At 45.1% G+C, this 22,023-nt stretch overlaps 1 protein-coding gene across 1 annotated transcript in view; it reads right to left on the minus strand.

Annotated features, from left to right (window-relative positions):
- Positions 1 to 22,023, minus strand: part of SLC7A4 (solute carrier family 7 member 4) — a 212,544-nt gene that overhangs the window by 151,267 nt on the left and 39,254 nt on the right. Inside the window, exon 2 of the mRNA XM_069214436.1 lies at positions 3,150 to 4,226. Coding sequence (XP_069070537.1) covers positions 3,150 to 4,131 — 982 coding nt within the window. The 5' untranslated portion in view covers positions 4,132 to 4,226. The remainder of the gene's footprint in view (positions 1 to 3,149; positions 4,227 to 22,023) is intronic.

Raw genomic sequence — 22,023 nt, forward strand, 5'->3', positions numbered from 1 at the left:
ACGGCTTTGTGGGGTATGACTCGGGATCATTGTCCGGCACTGGGGTGTCATACAGGTCCCAAGCGTCTTGATCCTGATCGTCATGACTTATGGTAGTTTGCGCTGGTGAGTGCATTTGTGGCGGTGTTTGTGCCGGCGATGCCTGTGGAGGAGAGGGCGGAGGCGTGACTTTTTTAACCACTTTGGCTTGTGGTTGTGTGTCATCCTTTGGAAGTCCGATCTTTCTTTTCCTCATGATTGGGGGAAGGGTTGATATCTTCCCTGTATCTTGCTGGATGCACAGTCTCTTTTGTGTGTAGTCCGATTCTACACTTTGGAGCTCTTGTCCAAATTTGTGCATCTGGCCACTTAGTCCTTGTTCCTCTGAGTAGGATGAAGGTGTGGTATTTTTCGGCGCCGAGAGAGAATCTTTTTTCGGTTTCGGCACCGACAGAATTTTTGTTCCTTTCGGCATGGATTCTCGGTGCCGATGTTTTTCGGTGCCGGTATCTTGTTTTTGTCTCTCGGAGCCGCTTTCTCGGCTCCGAGGTTGCTCCATGGCGGTCCCTCGACCGGAGTCGGGTGTCTTCGCTATGGGCGTGCCCTTTTTCGGCCCCTTCGACGGGTCGCCTGATTTATGGGTCGAGCCATGGCCTGTTGGCAGTGGCGTCCCCTGGGCTTTCGGTTTGTCGATGGATTTACTTTTCGACGTCTTACTCACAGTTTGTTGCTGTTGTTCGACGTCGGAGTCTCCGGATTCTGATTCCGGAACCGAGAATGTTTCCTCTTCGTCGTCGAAACGTTGTTTTGTCGACGTGGACGCCATTTGGTGACGCCTGGCTCTTCGGTCCCGGAGTGTTTTTCTGGACCGGAAGGCTCGACAGGCTTCACAGGTATCCTCCTTGTGCTCGGGGGACAAGCACAAGTTACAGACCAAGTGCTGATCTGTATAAGGATACTTACTGTGACATTTTGGGCAGAAACGAAACGGGGTCCGTTCCATCGGCTTCGATGTCGCACGCGGTCGGGCCGACCAGGCCCCGATGGGGGATCGAAACTGCCCCAAAGTCTTCCGATGATCGGTGTCGATGTACCTAACTATCCCGATACCGAACGGAACAATACCGACGCTTTCTTCCGAGATTCTGACTAACTTTCCGAACCGAAACACGGAGCGAAAAGGAATACGTCCGAACCCGACAGCGGAAAAAAACAATCTAAGATGGAGTCGACGCCCATGCGCAATGGAGCCAAAGAGGGAGGAGTCCTTCGGTCCCATGACCAAAAAGACTTCTTCGAAGAAAAACAACTTGTAATACTCCGAGCCCAACACCAGGCAGCGGACTGTGCCAAACATGTGAATCTGCAGCAACATATGCCATCGAACCTATGTGTATATAGACCCATGTCAAAAACCGACACGAAATCTGTAGGGACAATTGAGTGTAGACATGTATTTGAATTTCAGAGTAGCTGGACATTTATGTTGAACGGACAAGAACCCACAATTCCACAATTCTATTTCATTTATGGAAAGCATGCTTATTTTTAGATTTCCAAAGGATGGTATGGTACATGTTACTTAAGAATAGTTTTTCCAAAGATTTATCAAATGGAACATTTTGATGATCCCATGTGGGATGAGAAGTCAAATGCCTAAATCAAGAGAGGTGTCAGTGCTTCACAGATAGTAGGAGATATTTTTGGTGCTATGATTCCACCTGTAGGTGTGATTCTTAATGTTCTGAAGATAAGGAAGTTGTCAACTATTGTAGGTGAGTTGTCTACAGATACAGCAGGTGCCTTCTTGTTTGTTGGTCGCTATTGAAATGCTTGGCATAAGATTAACGGTTTTTCAACATCGTCTTCCCTTAGACATTCTTCTTGCAAAAGAGGGTGGAGTTTTCAAGATGCTGAAAGTTCAACAATGTTGTACTTTTATCCCAGATTACAGTAAGGAGCTAACAACATACATTAATATTCTGAATGACCTGAAAGAGGATTTGAAGGAGTTTAAAGCAACAGGTGCCTGGGAAGCGATAGGTAGTGGCTTCTCAGCAGTTGGAAAGGGGTTTGGAAATCTAGGGAGTGATATCATTGGTAGCATGTTGAGACCTGAGCTGATAATAGCCTTGTGTGTCTTCGTTGCCTTTTGATCTTTCAAGCTATACAAATGTGTTCAAAGGAAGAGAGCAGAGAGGAGAAAAGAAAAGAGTAATCTGATCTTGCGAATAGATGAAACATTCATTACAATGACATTAAGCAATTAGAGGAGCCCAGAAGATCTTACCTGGTACGAACTCAGAGATTTTGATCTGTCTCATTTATATGAGAAATTGTAATCTGAGGTGATGGCTTGACTTGCTATCAGAGAGGGCAGCTGAGATATGGCTGCTACCTTTGATGTCACAATGTTAGTCTTAATGTGACTATGTTGACATTATATTGTGTAGGTTGATAACAAGCTAATTGTAAAGTGGTGTACTTTAAAGTCTATATTGAGGTGTGTTCACTGTCAGGGGCGGTTCTTACATTTGGGCAGAGGAGCGTCACCCCCACAACCCCCCTGCTGCCAGCAACGGCAGCTGCAAACCTTTATAAGGAAATTAAAATAAACAGTGTTTATTATCGTTTCCTTATAAACTGGCGGGGCAACGGGGTGACGAGGAGTGAGGAGAAGAGCACAGCACTTCCCCTCAGAGTGCATGTGTGCTTGGCCAGCTGTCTCGGGCTGGCCAAACACACATGCGCAGTAGGCTCTCTCCAGTCCAGCAACACAATTATACTTTTTTTACAGGGTTAAAATTAAGAAGACAGCAAAGAGACTAAAATCTGTTGGAGGACGTGTCATACTTGATACATCTCACATTGATCTAGTCACCTGCTCTCTGAAAGGCTTGTGGACCATACAAACATGTGATGCAGTCATCAAGTACAAACAACAGTACAGAAAATGAGGTAAAAGATTAGTAGCTACACAATATTGGTTCTCTACTACAGTCCTGCCGTCCTTTGCTTTGTAAACAAAAGCGATACTTTTTAAGGACAATGGTGCCTGAACAGCCACGCTGCATGCCTTACAATGGCAGGAAAAAGATGCATTAAGCAGTCAAGATATAACATCTATACTTTGCAGTACGAAATGCATTGATAATGCAGATTGCACTCACCACAGATGGAGCCCACTGCTACAATGAATCCAGCCCAAGAGTAGCCCCGTCGGTAAAAAGCATCAGAAAGGGCAGAGTCTGGTACGAGAGTGTCCCAGGGGACCATAAGAGTAAGCACAGTTGAAACCAGAACATAGGCCCCCGTTGCAAAGCCGAGTGAAATGGAAGTGGCTATGGGAACAGCCTTCTGTGGATTCTTTGCTTCTTCACTGGAGGCAGCAATGACATCAAACCCAACAAAGGCGAAGAAGCAGGTCGCTGTGCCCGACATGATGCCAGACACTCCAAAGGGTGCAAAGCCACCATGTGCTGCACTCCAATTCTTTGGCTCTGCCAGGATGAATCCAAATATCAGAATGAAAACAATGACGCCCATGCTTACGGCTGCAAAGACATGATTAAGCCAAGAGGAAACCCTGGCTCCGCATGAAATAAATGCTGTGGCAATCAGCAGTATGCCAGCAGCCAAAAAATCTGGATATTGTGCCACTACATGGACATGCCAAGTGCCAATGTGGGTCTCTGTAAAGTTTTTAATTTTGTGGTCAAAAATTGAATCCAGATATGCACTCCAGGCCCGAGCCACAGCTGCTCCGCCAATCATGTACTCCAAAACAACATTCCAGCCAATGAGAAAGGCCCAGATTTCACCAACAGAGACGTAGGTGAACATGTAGGCAGATCCAGTTTTAGGTACACGGGCACCAAACTCAGCGTAGCAGAGTGCAGCAAGTAGAGAAGCAAAGCCAGCAATAAGAAAGGATACGACAACAGCAGGACCTGCTATTTCTTTGGCAACAGTGCCAGTCAATACATAGAGCCCGGAACCCACCATGCTACCAACACCAAGTAGAGCAAGGTCCACAGTGGACAAGCATCTCTTTAAATTAGTCTCCATCAGGTCATCTTCCAGAGTTTTTACCCGATTCAGTTTGTGGCAGAAGCGGGCCAGGTCCCTAGTGGTGGGGAGGCGGCTCACCATTTTTACAGAAGTCCTATTACTTGTCAATGAAGTGAGCAGGAACAGAGCAGGAGCTTGGCTAGGTGAAAAGCTTCTCCATTAACCAGGATGGATATCTATGTAAGAGACAAAAAATAAAATTTAGCCAAATATTATACACTGCAGCCCTTATCGCTCCTGAGAAGTGTGCCTATATGAGTGCCTATATGAAAGCAGACGATGGTCACTTTAAAAATAAATAAATCAGGAAACATTTTTTCTAACAGTAGAGTTTAAGAGTCAGGAGTCTTACACAAATGGCTGAAACAGAAGGAAAACTGTAAAACAGATGTAGACAATGTCATAGACTCTCAGGCCATAAGGAATACTTAGTTGTGCCATCTAATCAGTCGAAGACACTCAAAACCAAATTACAAAGTTTGGGATTTTTTGAGGGTTAAAAAAAATTACCACTTATGTACATTTTCCAATGTAAACAGAAACTATGTGATGTCAGTGAATACCAACTAGACATTTTACGCTTGAAAACAAATATAGGTGACTATGTTGAGTGTAATCAGCACCAAGTATTTTCTCTTTTGCAGCGCCCTACGTTGCATTCCTTGTGTACGAGAATATACTGTAGGTAATTTGTGATCAAAATTGGCAACTGAAACATATGCATTTATAGAATGCATATAATAACAATTAAAATTGTCAATGTTCAAAAGATGTTTTTACTCATTTCAACAAACTCATATGTTATCTGGTTTACTCAAAGCAAATTCTTCACCAGATACAGTTTGTAACCATATTCTTTGTAATGAGTTTATCAGTTATCCTCTAAACACAGCAAAGGAACAAAAATCGTTAAAATAAAGTAGCAGCTTTAAACAAGTTTAGCAGCTTCAAACAAGTTTAGCAGTTTGTTTTCATATGTTTCAAAATTAGCAAGTGTTTTGCGAGGAGTATATCACTTGCACGTCCCAACTAATGAAATCTTTGTATGAGAAAGGTGTTTTTGTTTAAGTGCTCATTACTAAAGTAAGACATTATTGAGTTCAAACATGTTTGAATTTGATTTCACTATACAACACACAAAAGAATTTTCTTGCAATTCAGGACGTCACAATTAAATCAATATCTAGTCTCTTACAGGACAGTGTCAGGAAGGATCACACACACAGAGACTACTAATTCCTTTTGGTCCTGTTGGATCCACTTTGAAGGCAATGATTACCTTAGTAGAAAATCGTTATGGTTCAATATTTACAATTATCCTATAAAGCAAATATCACTTTTTTAATAACGCTGCATGCTTTTGGTGTAGCACAGTTTTTTTATTTAATAGGTTTTCATATAAAAAACAAAAGGGGAATATTAATGGGTATATATATATATATATATATATATAAATATATATATATATATATATATATATATATATATATATATATATATATATATATATATATATATTGTGCCTTTATTTTATAAAACGTACACTCCTGTGCAGTACAAAACGTGTTTGAACGCATTATAACATGTCCTCTTCCAGTATAAAAGTCATTATTTATTTTTAAGTGCAAAACCTTCCACTTGCAGCCCTCAATTATGTTCACTGCTGTCAGAGTATTCTTGGCGAAGGATTGTGAGTATCCTCAAAATTAAAATTAGTCCAATCAATTAAACTAGAAGCCTAGATGTCGAGTGCAACTTCTGCATTCATTCCCTGTATTCTTCACAAACTCAGTGGGGAACAAGGTCTATTTTGCAGAATAGAATTACACCTTATTTTTTTTTTAAACAATTTTACTGCTACTTGCAAATTTCTCACACATACACATGCACATGCATATACATTCACGCATCAATCTGTCACATAAAGCATTTCTAAGGTTATCCAACCACAGCGGACCAACACATACACTCATAAGTACATCACATACATACATCTTGCACACAGAACAACATTCAAGCACACATACAAACGGAGCTGCATGTGGGTCGGCACAATGGCTCAGTGAATTAAACACATGACTGACCTCTGCTTTGATTCATAGGTCACGATATGATCCCCAGAAAGGCCAACTGAACCTTCTATCCTGTATGTAGAGTGACGTACACTGCAAAGAGGTTGAGTATAAAGTACTATAACCTGTGGAAAGGAGCAAGCATCTAGAAGAGAATTGTGGGTGGAGCGTGGACGTAGACAATGGATGTGTGAGATGGTAGATGTGAAGCTTGGATTGACGTTGTTATCTCCGAGGACAGATTGATTAACTAGACAGAGATTTCAATAAATCAATCATTGATTTCTAGAGCATGGATAATCACCCATCGGGTCTCAAGGCGCTGTTTGTGGGTGTGCTGCTCATTCGAAGAGCCAGGTCTTGAGGTCCTTGAGTCTGCAATGGTGAGTTGGGAGGAACAGAGATGTCTGTTGGTTACATAGAAGGTGAGGTGGTGGTTGAGGTATGCCGGTCTTATGTTGTGCAATGACTTGTAGGTGTGGATCAAGAGTTTGTATGTCATGCGCTTGTTGACTGGGAGCCAGTGTAGGTCTCTGAGGTGGGAGGAGATGTGGCTGTGTCAGGGGATGTACAGAATGAGTCTGGCTGCTGAATTCTGGACTCCTTGTTGTCTTGATTGAAGTTTCATGGTGAGGCCATCATAGAGTGCCTTGCCGTAGTGCAGTTTGCTAGTAACGAGTGCGTGGGTGATCCTCTTCCTCGTGTGGGAGGGTGTGAAAGCATGACAAAGAGACTGCGTTGACTTGGTGGGTCATGGATAGAGAGGAGTCCAGGATGATGCCCAGGTTGTGTGCGTGGTCCTTGGGGGTATTTCCTGGTGTGGTTGGCCACCAGAAATTGTTCCAGGAAGAAGGGGTGAAGCCGATTACGAGGATCTATGTCTTGTCCGAGTTGAGTTTGAGGCAGCTGGCCTCCATCCAGGCGGCGACTGCTCTCATTCCATTGTGGAAATTTCTCTTGGCCTTAGCAGGGTCCTCGGACAGGAAGAGGATCAGTTGAGCGTCATCGGCATAGGAGACTATGTTTAGCCCATGTTTGATGATCTTGGCAAGCAGGGCCATGTAGACGTTGAAAAGCGTCGGGCTGAATGAAGATCCTTGGGGCACTCCGCAGCATGCGTCTTTGGATTCTGATGTGAACGGAGGTAGTCTGACACTCTGTGTTGTTCCGGTGAGGAAGGAAGACTTGATCCAATTCAGAGCTTTATCTCTGATGCCGGCGTAGTGTAGTCTGTCGCAGAGGGTGGAGTGGGAGACTGTGTCAAATGCAGTGGAGAGATTGAGGAGGAAGAGTGCTGCCATGCCTCTGTGCTCCAGTATAATGCGTACTTATTCAGTGGCTGCTAAGAGTGCGGTTTCAGTGCTGTGGTTGCTTCTGAATACGGATTGGGATGGGTCTAGGATACCGTGTGTCTCGAGGAATTCAGTGAGTTGCTTGTTGACGGCATTCTCTGTTACCTCTGCAGTTCTTCAGCTCCCTAGGGTCTACGGTGGGTTTCTTCTGATGCAGGTTGATTTCAGCATCGTTCCAGTTTGAGGTAAAGGTGGCAGTTTTGAAGGATCAGTTGATAGTTCGGCAGAGCTACGGTGCTATGGTGGCGCTGGCCAAGTTGAAGATATGGTGAGGGCACGGATCGGAGGATGCTCCGGAGTAGATGGAGTTCATCAGTCTTTGGGTGACCTCTTTGATGATGGGGGTCCAGGAGATCAGTATTTGGTGAGGTGCTAGGTCAGTGGTGGTGAGCAGTGCTGGTGGGTTTTTTTTCCTGGATTTTTCAGTGAAAGATGGTGGCAAGGTCGTTGCAGAGGTCTTGGGAGGGAGGGATGGAAGAGGTGTCGGTCTCCGGGTTCCTGAACTCTTTGACGATGGCAAAGAGCTCTTTGCTGTTGTGAGTGCTATTTTTGGCAGCTCTGATGTTCTGGTGGTGCGTGGTGACTGCATTCTTGTAGGCTGTGTGGTCTTCGGTTCATTTGCTGATCCTCCATTTCCGTTCCAGTCATCTGCAGGAGTGCTTGGATTCCTGTAGGTCTGCCATAAACCATTTAGGATGTTTTACTTTGTCGATTTCCTGCTGTTTTCCATAGGGGGACTACGTTGTCAGTGCAGTTCGATAGCCAGCAATGAAGGTTGCGTGCAGCTTAATTTGCACCCGCTGCGTACAGTGGGAGGGAGTGTTTAGGAGCATTGGTGAGTTGTGCTTCTGTGACTTTGCCCCAGCGTCTGCCAGGGGGACGGGGGACGTAGTGGCATTCAGTGTTCTTTGTGTAGGTAAAGTGGACGCACTTATGGTCGGTCCAATGGTGTTCGGAGGTGTGGGAGATGGTGATGTTGTCCCATGCTGAGAAAACGGGGTTGAGAATGTGGCTGGGGACGTTGACGAGTTGTTTGAGGCAGAGAGTTGTGAGGTTGTCCAGGAGGTTTGTGGTGTTGGGGTCATCGTTGGTAGAAATGTGGAAGTTGAAGTCGCCGAGTAGGATGTAGTAGGAGGAAGTGACGCTTGTGTGGCAGGGGGGTTGGACACGAGGTGGGAGATGTCTTTACAGAACTGGGGTCGGGGTGACCTGTAAATGAGGGTGCCACAGTGGGAGGTGTTTGAGTTGATCTGAATCTGGAAGTGTAGGTTCTCATGGGTTGACTGATACTGCGACTCGTTGGTGGTTGTCAGTCGGAGGTTATTCTTGTAGACTATGGCGATACCTTCACCAGGCCGGTTCGCTTTGTCTTTGTCCTTGTAGATTATTTTTTAGATGTTCGGATGGCCGTGGTGATGTCTGGGGCGGCGGGGAGGGTGATCCATGTCTCCGTGAAGAAGGTGACATCCGGGGCTGTTGAGTCAAGGAGGTCCCAGACTTCTACAGCATGCTTGATGAGGGAGTGTGTGTTGAGGAGTAAGCACTTGAGGTGGCTGGCCGTGTTTGGTGGGGGATCATGAGGTGGTCCTTGGTGGGTGCTAGAGCAGGCGCTGCAAAAAAAAGGTCCATGAGTGTTCCTGGGTCAGCTTGGTGGCAGGCTGAGGATCTTCCCAGGTTGAGGGAACAAAGTGCTGGTGTTGACACGGCAGATGGGGTGAGAACCAGGGTCCATGGTGCTGGCCGCGGTCCAGGCACAGACGGGTGCAGACAGGCTTGCCTTTGGTGTGCCATCAGCTGCCCTTGAGAAGGGGAAGAGGCAAGGTGTCTGGTCAGCCGGGAGGTGGGAAAAGCAGGCCAGAGAAGGGAGTGAAAAGAGACATGTAAGAATCCATTTTGTATTGCTCCTTTTCTTTTAAAATACGTGTAGTTTGAGCATTCTCTCTGAAAGCACTGCCTATCACATATGTTATCTTATGTATATTTGTTTAAGTAAAAGAAGCCTGGCTCCACACCACAGGCTTGCAGCTGGTTTCTTTCCCTATCTGGGGCACGTCACTCATTATAATCATGTGGTAAAAATAACTAACCGACCTCGCCTGTTGTATTTTGGGGAGGGAAAGGCTGATATCTATACCTTTGAACCACGCAATCCTTTGAAGGGTCTCAAGAATGTGGGAAGTCAGGCAGCTGCAGAAGGGAGTCGAGGACAAAGCAGGGAATGAAACCGGTGTGTGGAAACTGATTACCTCCTTAAAATATCTGTATGACATATATCATTATTTACATACTTTATGTATCCTTTGATGTAGGAGTATAAATATCACTGTTAAATGCTCCATGCTAGCACACTTTACTTCGTTCCAGGGATGCCAGTGGTAAACCTGTCCTCTTTTGCTGCAGCAAAAATAAATAGACCTTTGGTCATTGATTTTTCACTCCGGCTCTCTGTGTCAAAACTCCTTTTTAAATGCATTTGTAAATATCTCTAAAAACGTGCCTTACAATTTGGCGCCCGAACAGGGACCTTCCAGTGGATGTCTTCAGTAGTGCTGTCACGAGACGTGCTGCCAGTGGGGGGACGCCATTCCGGAGGTGTAGATTCTAGGGGCCCCTGCACAAAGACTTAGTTTCAAAGCAGCTGCATCTTATCCACCGGGCAGGCCTCTCCCCGCTTTTCACGACGTCCCAGCGAAGACCCTGAAAATCGTTTTTTAACTTGACTGATTAGTCTGACACGGGCGGCCGGAGAGAAATCCAAGAAAAGCAGATAGTCAGGTAAGACTGTTCCTCGCTGGCTATTTGTCTGCTTTAACTTGCATTTGAGAGAATAATTGTTTTGGGGTAACTTATCAATTTTGGGAATGATTAGTTCTTGGTAAATTTGCATTTGTACAAGGTACCATTTGACAATTTGTATTACACGTGTTTTGTTAATTTTTAATATTTTGCCCAGGCCTGGACCAATTTGTAAGTTGGTAAACATTTGATAAAAGCGGTTTAAAAAAAGTTTTTGTTGCATGTTACATTTTGAAATTTAAAAAGGTTAGATATGGGAAATAAAAAATGCTGGCAAGGGTTATGTCGTTGTTTTCGCCGAAATCATGTTCCACGTTTAGATAAAAAACAACCGATCCCAAAAGAGGGAACACCAGGGTGGGACATGTTAAAGGATTATGGTTTAGAGAATAATTTGTATAACAGTATATGACGCAGATATACTAGACATTGTCCTGACCTCCAGTGGCCGGAGGATGGTTCGTTTGATTTAAAGAAAATAACTTACCTACAGGAATGTTTGTTTCATAAAAAGGCTAGACAACCCATGTTTGAGGTATACAGAAAATGGAAACCGAGGCCACCAAAAGAAAAATTAAGACAGATAAACTGGTAGAGAAAGAGCAAAGGAAAACCATAATGCAAAAAGCAGCAGCACAATACCACCATTCCCAAACCACCCAGAAAATAATTGAGTCTGAATATAGAGTCCATAGAGCCCAGGTGGAGGGAAGTTATGTATCAAAGCAGACAGAATCCAAACATGCATTAGAGGAAGATGAGATATTGCTACAGATGTTAGATAATAGCCCCACTGCACCTCCACCTTACACCCCCCTGCAGTAGCCCAACCTATCATGGGGGCACAGCAACAGCAGCAAGGGCAAGGGCAAAATTAGGGAAATCCAGGTGCACCACCACATCAGCACGTGCCACAGCAATCACAGACCCCAGTCCAAGTCCAAATGTCTCTGCCCTCTGCTCTACCATTACCATCCAGCACTGCAAGTTTACCAATAAGGTCCTCTGCCTCTAATACCCCAAATAGACAACGTCGACAAGATACAACCATTCATACACGGTCACCCATGTGGAGCACACCTATGAAGCCGATTTCGGCCCCCAGTACACGCTCCACTATGGGTGACGATGAAAAACAGGTTATCAAAAATCAGTCAGGGACTTGGATGGCAAATCCTATTTACACTCATACCGATATTATGCACACAGTACAACATATGCCACATTTTGAACAGCAATTAGCAATTAAATACATGATTGAAAAATTGGAAGCAGATTGGTGCTGTGGTAATAGGGACTCTACCCCCGTCCCTTATCAAAAAGAATTACACCAACTTTGGCGTGATAGCGAAGCCTGTAAACTTGAGGGTGAGGACCTAATAGAGGGAGTACGCATTTGTATTTTAGCTAGAGAACAAGTCCTAAAATTATATGAAAAGGGATTCCCAATGAGGGAAGTACATCCTGGTCCTCCAACTGCTGCTGTACTCACAGCTGCAGCTGCCGCCAACCAACCACCTCCGGTATCTATGGCTCAGTTTGTCCATGTCCCCTGGAAAAGGGAAGAGGTGATGGCTATAAAAAAGGATTTGCCGGATCCTCGAAAGAATCCAGCAGGGTTCTATCGTGACCTTAGAACTGCAATTTCCACCACCACCATGACTCTCAAAGATATTGATTATTTTTTGGGGTTTTATTGGGCCCTGAAGTATGGCATAAAATTTGAAGAGTAGAAGATGCGGCTACTTTGGGAGCTACATGTTTTTTTTTAGAAGAACATGAAGTACGCAGGGCACCAGGAGCCTTGCCTCATCAGGATATTTTAAATTTACCTAACCGAATATTGACTAAATTAGAAACTGTTATTCCCCTTCAAACTGTGGACTGGGGAAAACTTGCCACTTATAAACAGAAAACAGGTGAAGATGTCCCATATTATTTTACTAGAATTGAACAAGCGTTCATAGATTTTAGCGGTCAAACCTCGCCACCGTAACAGGTGTCACGCTATTTGTGGAACGCTTTGTTAATGGCCTTCTACCTGAAATATCACAAAAATTAAAAGCAACAGAGAGTTTGTGGATGACGAAGGGACAGCAGAGATTTTACAGATGGCACAATATTATGAGAGCAGGTATAAGGAAGAATTAGAAAAGAATGAGAAGTCAATAAAAGAATTGAAGAAAAAGGTACTATTACAGCAGGCATATCCCCAGCGGGACACAACCCCTCAGCCAAGGGGTGGCCCACCAAGGGGACGGGGAAGGGGTCGAGGGCGAGGTGCATCTGCACCACCCCAAGACCGCCGATTAAATATCAACCAATGTGCCTACTGTAAACAAGATGGCCACTGGCGTGATACTTGCACATTAATGGAAGGGAGACAAAGTATGTCACTTGATAGCGGGAACGCGTCGGGTAATACACGAGGGCGAGGAAGAGGTAGAAATGGTCAGAATTTGCAGAATGGAAACCAGGTCCCGCATAACACTAATATTTTTGACAATGCATTTGAACGACAATATTATGCTGATGATTCCTTTTCTGAATCCTACAATTATTAGGACAGCCACAGACAGGGCCAGAGGCAAGTAAATATTCCTGTAGATCCGAGTGGTCCCTACATTGATGTAAAAATCGAAGGAGAGGGCCATAAGTTTCTCCTAGATACTGGTGCCAACAGAACATCTATTGCACATTCTGCAGTCCCCGGGGCTCCCCTGTCTGGGCTTCATACCACGTCAATTGGGATTTCTTGGATCCTCGTGGTGAGCCCCATCTCAGCACCTATGAGAGTAACACACGCCACTCTCTTTAACCTCAGGATGCAATGAAAACTTGTTTGCATTAGATATGTTAAAGAAATTAAATGCAGTTATTCACTGTTCAATGGATGGTGTCTATGTAACTATGGATAGTGTTGCCCCTACCCGGTGCATGTTCTCACAGGAATACGACTTACCCCCAGAGCTAGCGGAAATAGACCCTCGATTATGGGCCAAAGGCAAAAATGATGTAGGCATTATGGATATCGACCCTATTGTAATAAAAATCAAACTAGGTGCCCGGTTACCTCGTGTTCCTCAATACAAATTACCTAAAGCAAGCGAAAAAGGGCTCAACGCAGTCATTTCTGATCTTGTGCATGCAGGTGTAATAAAGGAAATAGTGAGCAGCCCCTGCAACAGTCCAGTTCTTACTGTTGTCAAGAAACAAAATGATGCTAATAGATCAGATGTTGAGCAATCAGTTACTGATAACACGGTCTATCGATTAGTTATTGATTTCCGAGAACTAAATAAAATAGTCATTCCCCAGTTTCCTGTGGTCCCAGACATGAATAGTCTTTTCACCATGGTCCCACCCTCTGCGTGTTATTTCTCCGTCATCGATTTGAAGAATGCATTCTTCAGTATTCCAATTGCCGAAGAAAGCCAATATTTGTTCAGCTTCGCAATTTTTGGTAGATTATTCGCAATGACAAGAATTCCTCAAGGGTTTGTGGAGTCCCCGAGTGTATATAGTCAATGTCTTAAACGTCAACTAGACCAATTCAATCCACCTTCAGGCTCTGCACTGTTGCAGTACATTGACGATATTTTAATTGCCTCAGATTCCATGACACAATGTAAGACTGATACTGTTGCATTATTACATAATTTAGCATCCCTGGGCCATAAGGTGTCCCTCCCAAAATTGCAGTATTGTAGAGAGGAGATCACCTATCTAGGACACCTCCTCTCTAAGGAGGGAAGGAGATTACATCCAGACAGAATTAAACTGGTTCATACAATGACTGCACCACGCACCCCTTCTGAAGTCCGAGCAGTTTTGGGATTTACATCCTTTTGCAGACAGTGGATTCCAAATTTTTCACTTATAGCAAAACCATTGATTGCTCTGACACTTTCAGATGTACCCTCTCCTGTACCTTGGACTGACAGATGTGAGGAGGCTTTTCAGGAATTAAAAAAGGCGATGTGCTCTGCTCCTGTATTGGGTAATCCGGATTACAGCAAACCATTTGTTTTATTTGTACATGAACAGCATGTCTGTTTTGACACAGGATCAAGGTGGGAGACAACGCCCTTGTGCATACTTCTCTTCCACCTTGGACACTGTGGCGCAAGCTTTGCCTACTTGTCTTAGAGGAGTGGCTTCTGCAGCTGCTGCGGTGAAACAAAGTGAAGGGTTTGTTGGTGGCAATCCGCTCACTGTGATGGTTCCTCATGCAGTTGATATTTTGTTAAACAAGACACAGACGCAGCACCTCACCAGTGCTCGTCTAATGGGTTATGAATTAACACTGTTCAGTCCAAATATTACTTTGAAGCAGTGCAATGTCTTGAACCCAGCTACGTTACTACCCCTCCCTCAGGACAACGTGGAACTTGATCATAATTGCATTTTTGCCACTAAGGAAGAAACCAAGGGACGGGTAGACTTAACAGATAGTCCCCTATCTGACCCACAGGGAGAGCTGTTTGTAGATGGGTCTTGCTTCAAGTTACCAGACGCAGCAGCCTATGCCGTCACCACATTATAAACAGTGGTTGAATCTCATAGAATCACGCAAAATTCGGCACAGGCTGCAGAATTAATTGCCCTCACCAGAGCTTGTGAAATAAGTGAACATCTTAGTGTTAATATCTACACTGATAGCCAGTATGCGTTTGGAGTAGCTCATAATTTTGGGCGACTCTGGGCGAATAGAGGCTTTATCACGACACATGGCACTACCATTCAGCATGGCAACTTGATTGTGACACTTTTGAATGCTCTCAGCCTGCCCCGTCAGGTCGCAATCATTAAGTGTAGTGCTCACAAGAAAATTACTGATGATATAGGACGAGGAAATGCTATTGCAGATTCTACTGCGAAAGCAACAGCACGAGCACCATTTGACAATGAATACGTTGAGAGTAGTATCGGGCTGAGCCCAAGAACGAAGTATTAGAAAATACCTTGCAGTGTGTGAGAGATATTGAAGCAGAAGCAACAGCAGAGGAATGGGAACATAGGGAGAAGAACAGTAGACTAGACAGTGAGGGTTGTTACACAGATGACACAGACAGAAGAAGATGGATGTTACCTAATTGTTATGTACACGCTATGGTTACTATGGCCCACAGTCCTGCACACATCAGTGCCCAAGGCATCAAGACAACCTTGGACCACGTTTGGAGTAATCCCATGATATCCAAAGCTGCTAATAACCTGGTCAAAAGTTGTATGGTGTGTGCAGTACACAATGCAGGAAAGGGACCACTATGCCCCCTGGCCATTTTGCCGCTCCTGACCTCCCCTTTGAGGCTATACAGATGGATTTAATCCACATGGAACCATGTAACAAATTGAAATACGTGTTAGTGGTAGTATGTATGTTTTCAAAATGGATAGAGGCCTACTCATTAAAAGACAATGGTGCCCTCTCTACCGCCAAAATATTACTCACGGAATACTTTCCTAGATACGGATTGCCAAGATTAGTCTGGAGTGACAATGGCTGTCATTTTGCTAATGAGGTAATGGGAAAAGTCTCTACCGCCCTTAACATCAAACAGCAATTTCATGCTGCAAATCACCCACAATCAGCGGGCCTTGTAGAAAGGTATAATTACACTTTGTAGAGCAAAATAGCTAAGATTTGTGCGTGGACCAATTTAAAATGGCCAGATGCTTTGCCTCTGGCATTAATGTCCATTAGGACGACTGCCAGTAGCAAGTCACGATTATCCCCTTACGAAATAGTCATGGGAAGGCCAGCCAATATCTGGGGGGGCGTACCACGACCAAAGAAGCTTTCTGAAGTACAATATCCTTTGTTTATAGACTATTGTAAACAATTGACTAAAGATTTGCATTTGATCCACCAACAGGTCAAGGCCAGCCTACTGACTCCTCTTGAAGGCCCTGGTCACCCTTTCAAGCCGGGGGATTGGCTTATGACAAAGAACTTTCAAAGAACCAACAGTCTTCAGCCCAGGTGGTGGGGCCAGCCCAGGTACTGCTTGCAACACAGACGGCAGTGAAAGTGGAAGGAAGGAAAAACTGGATACATGCTAGCCATTGTAAGCGTGCACCAATTCCACTGCAATCTACTCCAGCAGCAGAATTACCGTTGTCTCCTGATTACAGAGAAGTAGGGAGACAGGAAGCACCTCCACATGATTCAAGTGCTACCATTTCTGCTCCTGAGGTGACACAGCAGCCCAGTGACGAAGGTTTGCCGTTTGAAGATCAACAAACTCATCGATACAATCTGCGTCATCGCCCACCCAAATGAACAGAATTCTGAAGGTGCGTAAAGTGGTGACCCCTACGAAAAGCTACAAGTACATCACTCTGATAGCTCCCAGCCTGGAACTGCAAACTGAGGTCTTTTCTGAATGGCCAAAGAATCCTTTGCTCAGCAGAATGGGGCACGCTTGCCTTCATGAAATACAGTTCCCCGCTTTCACCGCCACAGGCATTTCCGATGCAGCTGATGTACCAGCATTAAAACGAGCTATCCTCACTGTTGTTACGCACACCTTGGACGACGAGGTTGTAAATGATTGTGATGACTAAAACTTCAGCATGAACATGAACACGGGTGACTAGCCTGTGCAACAACACCAGAACATTGGTCAGAACAACTGTCTCAACGAGAACACAAGCATAGTGGGATGCAGCTTGTGCAACAATATTATCTGTGATAAGAAAGTGTGTAAGTGGGGTTAACAGTTCTGTGACTGGCGAGAAAAACCAAGTACCAGTTCTACGGAAGCGGCCAGTCATTAGGGTTGGTGCGGTTTGTAGTCCCAGCGGGAAAGAAGGTGCCTTTTTCTGTTAAGTACCCAGCACACCACCGATCTGGTTGCAATTGCTGGCCTCTGCCCTCATTTTGCTGAAACACTGAATAAAACTGACGAACTATACTGAAGACAAACTTTGAAGTATCGCGACTTACTCACTGGGAGTTGAGTTCTCATCAGGAGTAAAAACTCGACAAGGAGCGGTCAAGGGACCTAGGATCAAGCCAACATCTATTGTCCAGTATTTGAAAAACTAGTTCATGGACCAACTACGGTCGAGCATTCTCTCTGAACACACTGCCTATCACATATGTTATCTTATGTATATTTGTTTAAGTAAAATAAGCCTGGCTCCACGCCATAGGCTTGCAGCTGGTTTCTTTCCCTATCTGGGGCACGTTACTCATTATAAACATGTGGTAAAAATAACTAACCGACCTCGGCTGTTGTATTTTGGGGAGGGAAAGGCTGATATCTATACCTTTGAACCACGCAATCCTTTGAAGGGTCTCAAGAATGTGGGAAGTCAGGCAGCTGCAGAAGGGAGTCGAGGACAAAGAAGGGAATGAAACCGGTGTGTGGAAACTGATTACCTCTTTAAAATATCTCTATGACGTATATCATTATTTACATACTTTATGTATCCTTTGATGTATGAGTATAAATATCACTGTTAAACGCTCCATGCTAACACACTTTACTTCGGGCCAGGGATGCCAGTGGTAAACCTGTCCTCTTTTGCTGCAGCAAAAATAAATAGACCTTTGGTCATTGATTTTTCACTCCGGCTCTTCGTGTCAAAACTCCTTTTTAAATGCATTTGTAAATATCTCTAAAAACGTGCCTTACAGACAAAGGGAGAAAAACGGAGTATAAGACAGAAAAATAAAAACAGAAGTAAAGGCAGAAGTAAAAGGCAGGAGTAAAGAAAGACAGGAGATACTTACATGCAGATGGCCACTAGGCCACCAGGGATGAGGCACAGGCAGGAGCCTGCAGGTGGAGGTGGGCCTCAAACTGAGAGTCAAGCAGGCTCTCAGTTTGCCCAAAGCAGAGGCAGCAGCAACAGGTGGAGCTGCACAGGGGAGGGCAACAGACACATACCAGGAGGATTTCTTTCCTGGTTCTTCTGATCCTGCGTACTATGGAAATTTTTTGATTTTGGTACTATTACGCTGCCCTACGTGATGTATGTCTTTACAGTGACCTCATACAAATCTCCCTCCTCAGAGCTGGAACTGCTGGAAGGTGGGCCTCCTGAGGGTACTGCTCCTGAACAACCAGCAGATCCTGACAAAAACAAGATATCGCTGTTGCAGATTAGAAGGGGACTCTATGTCCCAGGATACCAAGCACCAGGAGGCGGTGCCACACATTTTTGGGAGCAGGACTTATCACACACGCTATAAAGCGTTGTCCTGTCTCCCACTGTGCAGAACGAGCGGAGGCTGCGCCCAGGCAAAGCCCGGGCAAAGAGCAGGCCAGTTGCCTGTCGGAGCCCAGAGGAGACAGACTGGGCCACCCTTCCAATGCATCTCGAAAGGTACTGTGTTTGCTGTCAAGCACCTGCGTGTTGTTTCTCTTCCCCCTAGTATCCCTTTGCAACCGCTTCGTTACAACATGGGCATGAAAAGCTTTGTGAAGAAAGCTAGGCTAAGTCCCTTATTGTTCTGGAGGCAGTTGTGGACCACTCCAGAACTAGCTCACTATGGACTAGCATTACAGGACATTATGGAGGCTGATCAATTTCATGAAGTCCCAAGGCGTTTGAATATTAGAAATTCACTTAATTCTCTCAGCCGTCTAAACCTACTGGACCATCCTGTTTGTTCATCCTTTCTTGATGGATGATTTCAGGAAGGCTGCCTCTTCTAGATTGCCCTATGACCTTTTTGATTTTAAGCTGGTGAGTGCATAAGAGTCATTCAGGGATCTGATCATTGTACCCCTGGACTACCAGTTGTGAGTGTGCACCCTCCCGCTGAGAACCTTTACCTCAGGCTGGTCTGCTGGGTCAAAGGATGTTTTTCCAGCCTGCTCTTTCTCAGCATACAGTGTTGACCATGTTTTTTTTGTCCGCCTTTCTTGTCTGAGGCCAGCCAAACTGACATGCACAGTTCGAACTCTCCACTCGGGCTGTGTTGAACCTGGGTGGAGACCAAGCACAGCCTCCCACTTTCTCACTAAGTGGCATTTCAGCCCGGTCAGGCAAATTCTGGCGTTTCTCTCATGCTGTGTAACAGCATGAGAGAAGCAACTAGATTGGGTGGGGAGGGGATCAAAGCAAGCACAGAAGCACCGAGGCGGCAGGAACAGGTGTTATTATTTTATTACTATTCCCCACACGTCCCCCCCACCCCCACAGCTGCGCACGCTGCCCCACCAGGCCTTCTTAGCAGCAGCCATTACTGGATGTAATGCACAAATGACACAATAAAACCTGCAGTAATTACAACCTTTTCCCTTATGCATACTTTTTAAACATTGAAAGTGTATATAAAAATTGATGATTGTTTCCGCAATAGTAAGTTACGATATGATTTACTCACATCAGGTTTCATGAGCACAGACTGGTTGCCGGAGAGGGTTGACTGTAGGCAACTGATAGGATGTTAGTGAAGAGGGTGCTCAGGGAGTCTGTATCTTCTGTCTATAAACTAAAAAACTAATCACTGCTCTATCTGTCGGCGTCCTGCATTTCTGTTTGCAAGGCTGCTGACTAGATCTCTTCTCGTGGCACATCACATCTTCGATCTGCTCTACAAATAGTTAAAAACTGCCATCCGCAGCTACTCTGTTTCTAGGACTTTATGGGCTCCAGAAAGCAGTTAGGCCTTCTTGTGACTCATATCCTGTTCACCGTATAACAATCTCCAAAGTATATAATGGGATCAAAATACAGCAGACAGGATATCCGTCATGTTGTGACGGAATATTCCCCTCTGCCGAGATCTAAATCAGGTCCATAGTGCAGTGTTTTGCCGTGCTGTGGAAGGATCTTTACAAAGGTTGACTGGTCACCTTTCACATTTGGTTGTTAAACTGGTGTTAATCAGGTGAAACCTTTGCCCAGACATGTTTAACATGTTTAAAAATGACTAAAAACAAAACTAAGTAATCCTATGATAAAATGTGCTGTATTATGCTGCAAATTCTGCCTTTTCAAGCTGCATAATTTAGATAGCACTGCCTGTAGGAAAGTACCATCTTGCCTGGCATGTTACCCCCATATTTCACTGTATATATGTTGTTTTAGTTGTATGCGTCACTGGGACCCTGCCAGATGCATCTGAATTAGGGGTAGGGGTAGTCTTATCACAACTCAATTCTGAGGGCCAGAATCAACCTGTTGCTTTTATCAGCAGGAGGTTGACCCCTAGAGAAAAGCGTTGGTCTGCCATAGAGAGGGAGGCCTTTGCTGTGGTCTGGGCACTGAAGAAGTTGAGGCCATACCTGTTTGGCACTCACTTCATTGTTCAGAAAGACCACAAACCTCTACTTTGGCTAAAACAAATGAAAGGTGAAAACCCTAAATTGTTGAGGTGGTCCATATCTCTACAGGGAATGGACTATACAGTGGATCATAGACCTGGAAGTACCCACTCCAATGCAGATGGACTCTCCAGATATTTCCACTTAGACAATGAACACTCATCAGGTCATGGCTAGTCTTATTGTCCTTCGTTTGGGGGGGGTGGGGGGTTGTGTAGGAAAGTACCATCTTGCCTGGCATGTTACCCCCATATTTCACTGTATATATGTTGTTTTAGTTGTATGTGTCACTAGGACCCTGCCAGCCAGGGCCCCAGTGCTCATAAGTGTGCCCTGTATGATGACTAACTGTCTCACTGAGGCTCTACTAACCAGAACCTCAGTGGTTATGCTCTCTCTTTACTTTCTAAATTGTCACTAACAGGCTAGTGACCAATTTCACCAATTCACATTGGCATACTGGAACACCCTTATAATTCCCTAGTATATGGTACTGAGGTACCCAGGGTATTGGGGTTCCAGGAGATCCCTATGGGCTGCAGCATTTCTTTTGCCACCCATAGGGAGCTCTGACAATTCTTACACAGGCCTGCCACTGCAGCCTGAGTGAAATAACGTCCACGTTATTTCACAGCCATTTACCACTGCACTTAAGTAATTTATAAGTCACCTATATGTCTAACCTTTACCTGGTAAAGGTTGGGTGCTAAGTTACTTAGTGTGTGGGCACCCTGGCACTAGCCAAGGTGCCCCCACATCGTTCAGGGCAAATCCCCCGGACTTTGTGAGTGCGGGGACACCATTACACTGGTGCACTATACATAGGTCACTACCTATGTATAGCGTCACAATGGTAACTCCGAACATGGCCATGTAACATGTCTAAGATCATGGAATTGTCACCCCAATGCCATTCTGGCATTGGGGAGACAATTCCATGATCCCCCGAGTCTCTAGCACAGACCCGGGTACTGCCAAACTACCTTTACCGGGGTTTCACTGCAGCTGCTGCCAACCCCTCAGACAGGTTTCTGCCCTCCTGGGGTCCAGCCAGGCTTGGCCCAGGAAGGTAGAACAAAGGACTTCCTCAGAGAGAGGGTGTTACACCCTCTCCCTTTGGAAAAAGGTGTCAGGGCTGGGAAGGAGTAGCCTCCCCCAGCCTCTGTAAACGCTTTGATGGGCACAGATGGTGCCCATCTCTGCATAAGCCAGTCTACACCGGTTCAGGGATCCCCCAGCCCTGTTCTGGCGCGAAACTGGACAAAGGAAAGGGGAGTGACCACTCCCCTGACCTTCACCTCCCAGGGGAGGTGCCCAGAGCTCCTCCAGTGTGCTCCAGACCTCTGCCATCTTGGAAACAGAGGTGCTGCTGGCACACTGGACTGCTCTGAGTGGCCAGTGCCAGCAGGTGACGTCAGAGACTCCTTCTGATAGGCTCTTACCTGTGTTGCTAGCCTATCCTCC

The sequence above is a fragment of the Pleurodeles waltl genome, chromosome 11, assembly GCF_031143425.1.
Source record: "Pleurodeles waltl isolate 20211129_DDA chromosome 11, aPleWal1.hap1.20221129, whole genome shotgun sequence".
NCBI classification, from domain to species: Eukaryota; Metazoa; Chordata; class Amphibia; order Caudata; family Salamandridae; genus Pleurodeles; species Pleurodeles waltl.